At 53.5% G+C, this 2647-nt stretch overlaps 1 protein-coding gene across 2 annotated transcripts in view; it reads left to right on the top strand.

Moving 5' to 3' along the window:
• SLC4A4 (solute carrier family 4 member 4) overlaps positions 1–2647 on the top strand; it is a 152161-nt gene that overhangs the window by 134947 nt on the left and 14567 nt on the right. For both annotated transcript variants that reach the window (XM_009637579.1, XM_035893112.1), the window contains exon 19: positions 1224–1296. In XM_009637579.1, coding sequence (XP_009635874.1) covers positions 1224–1296 — 73 coding nt within the window. The remainder of the gene's footprint in view (positions 1–1223; positions 1297–2647) is intronic.

Raw genomic sequence — 2647 nt, forward strand, 5'->3', positions numbered from 1 at the left:
GCGGTTCAGGGGGAAGAGCTCTTGGGTTTGCTGTAAATCTTCAGATGGAGGATCTATCCAGTTGGAGGCTTATGTGGCGTAGCCCTTGTGCAAACACTCTTCCTCGAGAAGGAAGAAAACTCTTGTGTTCCATGCGTGCCTGCGCAAACGTGCGGGAGCAAAGGGGCAAAGGGAAGGAAACTTCGTGCCAGAGCTTAGGCCATTTCTCGATCTGCTTTGGGCATGCACGTTGGGGTCACTCCAAAACACGCAAAGCTGGGGAAGGCGAGCTCTGATGCCCATGGGGCACTGCAGAGTCGTGATGAAGAATTTCATGCTGCTTGCTTTGTCTTTCCGAACCCGGCGGTGAGATTTAACAGCCGCAGGTCTCTGGCAATTCCTTGGACAAATCCCCATATAACTCCTTCAAAAGTTTATTCCGCCAGATCAGGCGCAGTTTTCCAGGGTTTGAGAAAGGAGAGAAACTGCCTGCACATTCCTTTATCCCTGGAAATTAGACAGGCATTCATTAGCAGGCATAAGGGTAAAAACCTGTCGCCCCTAGAGCAATCAGCTCTACTTAAAGCCATTTTTTCCTGTATTTGCTTGCCTGTTGGCTTGTAACAGCCGGTCAGCTTTGCCAAAGTGGCCGCAAAAAGGAGTTGTCAGGCTTTATGTTGGCTTTGAGTACGCTGGGAGGGAATTAAAAACCCAGAGGTAAAGCTGAAGCCATCATGCTCACCTGGTGGTTTTGTTTCATAGAATCATAGAATGCTTTGGGTGGGAAGGGACCCCCAGAGGTCACCCAACCCAACCCCCCTGCAGGAGCAGGGACACCTTGAACCACATCAGGTTGCTCACAGCCCCGGCCAACCTGGCCTGGAACGTTCCCAGGGATGGGGCCTCCACCACCTCCCTGGGCAACCCCTGCCAGGGTTTCACCACCCTCATTGGAAAGAATTTCTTCCTTATATCTAGTCTAAACCTACCCTGGTTTAGTTTAAAGCCATCCCCCCTTGTCCTGTCCCAGCTGGCCCTGCTAAAAAGCTTGTCCCCCCTTTTCCTCTGGGCCCCCTTGAAGCCCTGACCGGCCGCACTCAGCTCTGCCCGCAGCCTTCTCTTCTCCAGGCTGAACTCTCCCAGCCTGGCCCCATAGCAGAGGGGCTCCAGCCCTCGGAGCATTTTAGCAGCCCTCCCCTGGCCCTGCTCCAACAGGTCCATGTCCTCCTTGTGCTGTGTTTCAGGGAGCAGAGAGTCACCGGCGTCATCGTGTTCATCCTGACTGGTGTATCTGTCTTCATGGCTCCCATCCTAAAGGTAAGGACCTCCCCGTCTCGCCGCCTCCCGCTCACGCAGCCAGAGCAGGGCTGGAGCACCTGCCAGGATGTTTATATGTAACTAAAAAAGCTCGTCATTAAGTGTGGAAAAGGAGATTCTTGAGAATTACTGATGCAGTTTTACAGTCTTCTGGAAGCTTAAACGCAAACCTTTTGGAAGGAAAAACCATCGTAGTGCGCTGGAGAGTAATAGCAACAGAGTTCAGGGCTGGTGGTCTTGGCAGTGGTGATTTTTTTTTTCATTTTAAGGGTTTTTTTCTTCCATGTTTGCATAAAAAGTGGAATTTCCTTTTCTTCTGCACTCTCACACTTCTGCTGTGCTGTGTTTTATGGAGAATGCGTTGCGGGTGAAGCTTGAGAGCCTGCCGGGGGGGTATGATGGAAGGGTGCTTGGCGATGCGGTAGAGTTGCTGTGCGGAAGGTGCAGCTTAACAGATGGATATGTCGTTGTAAAAAGGACATTTTGCATTTGTTTGAGTGCACGCTCATCTGACCACGCGTCCCTGAAGAAAATCTTGGTTCGGGGCTTACTGCTCGGCTGTGGGCACGGCGCCCCGGGATGAGGGGATTTTGAGGAGAGACAATACGCAGAACCGGTGGCCGTGAGCAGAGCCTACAGCTGGTGGTGTTAGGCCGTGGGTATGGTTTGGGCCAAAAATCTTCGGGACCGTTGCCACTTCTGCAGCAGAGCTGTACCCTGCCTGGTGCCAGGGCACGCACGTCAGCAGCGCGGGGCTCCTGCCGCTTGCCTGGCTTTTTTTTGACAGCACAGCAGTCAAATTTTCACTCTTTTAGGCCGGATCCTCCTAAAATAGCACGTCCTTTATCGCTCAGGAGCGGCGCCCAGCTCAGCGGCATGGAAAACCCGTTTCTGGAGGAAGCAGTGCAATTAAATGTGATTTCTTAAGCTCCTGGATTTTTCTTCTTGTGAGTTTAGCCAAGGCTCCGTGCTGCCGGTGTACCCTTTCATCCAGGCAGGATTTCCCAAGACCTGAAATCCATTGGCACGTAGCCACGAAGCAGCGTATCCTTAGCGGATCCTTGGATCGTAGAGCGCAACTGGGCAACCCTCTTATCCGCACCTCGTGGAGGACGCTGCCTGCACAGAGACCTCGGCTGCTCGAGTCCCATCTCCCTGGGCCGATGGTACCAGCAGAAGGTGTCGAACCAGTAACGTAGGCGCGGAAGGAGCGGCACCGCGCATCGTAACTCCATGATGGAGACGGCGGGTCTCTGGAGAAGCGTTTCTGGAGGAGGCAAATGAGTTCTTGGTCTTGAGGAGGTTGGAAGGCGCGGGGCTGCGAGGCGCAGGTAGGCGGGAGGCAGTCGGA

This window comes from Egretta garzetta, unplaced genomic scaffold, assembly GCF_000687185.1.
Source record: "Egretta garzetta isolate BGI_Z169 unplaced genomic scaffold, ASM68718v1 scaffold224, whole genome shotgun sequence".
NCBI lineage: Eukaryota > Metazoa > Chordata > Aves > Pelecaniformes > Ardeidae > Egretta > Egretta garzetta.